This window comes from Triticum aestivum, chromosome 1B, assembly GCF_018294505.1.
Source record: "Triticum aestivum cultivar Chinese Spring chromosome 1B, IWGSC CS RefSeq v2.1, whole genome shotgun sequence".
NCBI lineage: Eukaryota > Viridiplantae > Streptophyta > Magnoliopsida > Poales > Poaceae > Triticum > Triticum aestivum.
Window position 1 is genome coordinate 161,984,035 of NC_057795.1, and position 3,382 is coordinate 161,987,416.

General features: G+C 46.9%; 1 protein-coding gene across 1 annotated transcript; it reads right to left on the bottom strand.

Annotated features, from left to right (window-relative positions):
* Positions 1 to 1,421: 1,421 nt before the first annotated feature.
* Positions 1,422 to 2,275, bottom strand: LOC123113566 (NAD(P)H-quinone oxidoreductase subunit S, chloroplastic). The gene has a single exon (XM_044534847.1). It carries the CDS (start codon positions 2,258 to 2,260, stop codon positions 1,541 to 1,543), a length of 720 nt encoding a protein of 239 aa, XP_044390782.1. The 5' UTR covers positions 2,261 to 2,275; the 3' UTR covers positions 1,422 to 1,540.
* Between the last annotated feature and the right edge of the window lie 1,107 nt (positions 2,276 to 3,382).

The following is a 3,382-nucleotide window of genomic DNA, read 5'->3' on the forward strand; positions in this document are numbered from 1 at the left end:
AGCACTTGTATTCGAGCCCTCGAGGCCCCTGGCTTGTATTATGATGCTTGTATGACTTATTTATGTTTTAGAGTTGTGTTGTGATATCTTCCCGTGAGTTCCTGATCTTGATCGTACACGTTTGCGTGCATGATTAGTGTACGGTTGAATCGGGGGCGTCACATCTAATATACTATATACTATGCTTCCTAATTTTTTCAGACCTCACAATTAATTGAGGTATTCAATTTAGAATTGGGTCAACCAATTTTGACCGAGTCAACACTTTCTCGACCTTTCCCATTCGATTCTTTTAATTCACTATGTTCCTAAATTTGAAGCTCTTTCATTCAATTGAGGTATTTTATTTTGGATTCGGTTTACGATTTTGACCGGGCAAACGATTTTTAAAATCAATCAGCAACAAACCGGCCTATAAAAACATATCAATCCCACGCATCCCCCCACCATCTGAAAAAAGCCACCATGCGATATTGTATCACCAATATAGTAATACATGCAACCATCGACATAGAAATTTCCCCATATAAATATAGGCCGGTTAGCGGATAACACAAAATCACACCACGAAAGGCCCATCAAATAACAACATTATATAAGTAAAAGTAAAACACGCTCTATCATCCCCCCCCCCCCCGCCCCCAAACTAAATATTTCATCAGTTCAAGATATAAGGGGTATTAGCTATGTAGAAAGTCAAATTTCTTTAGCTTTGACCAAGTTTAGAGCAAAAATATCGACAACCACAATATTACAACAAAAATATATGGAAATTATTTTCATGATGAATTAGAAAATACCTATTTGATATTATGGATTCTGATATATTTCTCTACGAATTTGATCAAACTTAAAAGGTTTGTTTTTTGAAAAAAAAACACATCTTACATTTTGAAACAATGATTATTTTTTTAAGAAACCCAACAACACCAACAACACGCCCAATCCTTCTTGTATGACCAAACGTACTGCTCAACTGTAACCACCAAGCCACTAGTTTATCCATACAACAAATTGAACTCTTTTCTTTTCAACAAAGAAATTGAACTCTAGATAATGATATACTTTACATATTTTCCGGTTTTTTTGGCTTGCACATATCCCTAAATTGACAATTTAACCAATATGACACAAGTAACATATCCCAAAATCAACTAAAAATTATACTAATAGAAAATATATCATTTGAAGTTTCTAATGATATAATTTTTATGACATATAAACTATGTTTGTCAAATTGTTATTCCATGAATGTGCACAGGTCTAATGAACCGAAACCGAAACCGAGCTGCTATCTCTGATCCAAAATAAGTGCCGTGGTTTTAGTTCATGAATCAGAGAGAGTAGTATCTACAGGCTGCTCACAAGCCAAAAATCATCTAAGCAGAAATTCAGACCAAATGTGATCAACCATGTGGCAATTAACAAGAAAGCTAAATTTCATTATCTCCATATTTGTTCCAAATTCAGACTAACACTCCAACTACACATACATACATACACATATCCATACAGGAACATGAACAAGAAGCATGGCAAGTCAAGCCTTTATGGCGGCCGTGCCTTCCTCTTCCTTCTTCTTCTCGGCCACCTCGTCCTCGTCCATGGCCTCGACGAGCGCCTCGAGCACGACCGACTTGGGGTTCACCATGGGCGGGCCCTTCTCCCGGCCCTCGAGCTCGTCGACGCCGAAGGTGATGAGCCTGTCCCAGTTCCCGCCCTCGAACAGCACCCCGACCTTCCCATCGGTGACGCGCTGCACGATGCCGCAGTACATGTGGTACGCGTTGTTGGGGTTCTTGACGAGCACCACCATGCCCGGGAGGAACAGCGGCAGCTCCGGCGGCCTCGGCCTCCCCGCCGGGACCACGGCGGAGGACGCTTTCCCGTCCGTCTGGGTTCTCTTGGGGGGAGGAGGCGGGTTCTTGGCGACGAAGTCCTTGAGCCCGACCTCGCCCCCGGGGAAGCCGCCCGTGAGGCCCATCATCTCCTTCTCGAACGCGTCCGGGTCCACCGCCGGCGGATCCGACTCAGCGCTTCCTGGTGAGGAGTCTCCCGAGGGCGTGGACGGAGGAGGTGAGGGCGGGGTGGGCGACGAGAGCTCCTTGCGGATGCCGACCTCACCATTGCAGAGGCCGCGGCCGCCGAGGATTTCCGAGAGGCGGAATGATGCGGAGGGAGGAGGGGCGGGGAGGCGGATGCGGTGGGGTTGCAGCGGCGGGGGGCGGAGGAAGGAGGGGGTGGTGGGCGCGGGCGCCATTGGAGGGTGAAGAAGAGAGAGAGGAGCAATGTGTGGAAGTGGGGGCAAGGGGGAGGAGAAGAGGTGATGAGGCGGCCCGTGTGCTTCCCGACACGTGGCGCTGCTGATCAGTTGGTACTTCTGTGAAAGGCGTGATTGTGGCTGAGAAACACCGACTTCCTCTCGGACGACAATCCTGTTTCTGTTCAGTGCATCTATCTCCAATAGATAATGTATTACATCATCAAATTAGTTCAAGGTTTATCTTTCGTCTACAAGTTCAAGGTTTATTTTAGACTTTTTCCTAAATTTAACATTACCAGAAAATGTTCTTTTACATCATTAAAAAACATCCAACTCAAATAGATGATGTAAAAGAGGACACTAGTGCTCCAATAGATTGATGTAAAATTGCAACGATTAGATCATTTCAAACATACCAAGTTCATATGAAACAAAACATGGTTCATACTACAATTGCAACGACTACTGTCGGATTACGGGTTCCGCAGACCCTTGAAAGGTTCGAACTCTGAGGTGCGTGCGGAGATCTCAACCTACTCAGCCTGCCTACCCGCAACCCTCCTAAGCCTAGCGCGTCGGGCTCAAAGAGACAAAGAGACACAACAGTTTATCCTAGTTCGGGCCACCTTGCGGTGTAATACCCTACTCCAGCGTTTTGGTGGATTGCCTCGAAGGGCTGAGGATGAACTAGTACAGTGGATGAACTGGCCTCAGGAGGCGAGGTGTTCTTGGCTCAAGAGAGCTGGTGAGGTGGTCGGGTGAGAATGGATCCGATCTCCCTCTCTCATAGTGGCTAAGTCCTATTTATAGTGGACTTGGTCCTCTTCCCAAATATTGGCGGGAAGCGATCCCACAACGGCCAGATTTGAAAGGGGACAAGTAGTACATCCTATCCAGACTAAAGTGGTCTTCTCCTGCGAAAAGCCTCTGGTCGTGACGCTGCGGTGGGCTCGGTGATGACCTCCGCCCTGCCGTCCTGGCGGTTTTGGTCTTGTTGCACCAGAATGGAAATCTTTGGCTGATTCCTCGGGACTCCGCGCCCGCGGCTTGCCTTCCTTGCACCAAAGTGGAAACTGGCGTTCTGCGCCCGCTGGCGCCCGCCTGGCCTTGGTCGTCATG

Bases quoted from the DNA above. Each gene is read 5' to 3' on its own strand.
- LOC123113566 (XM_044534847.1), bottom strand. From the start codon at position 2,260: ATGGCGCCCGCGCCCACCACCCCCTCCTTCCTCCGCCCCCCGCCGCTG.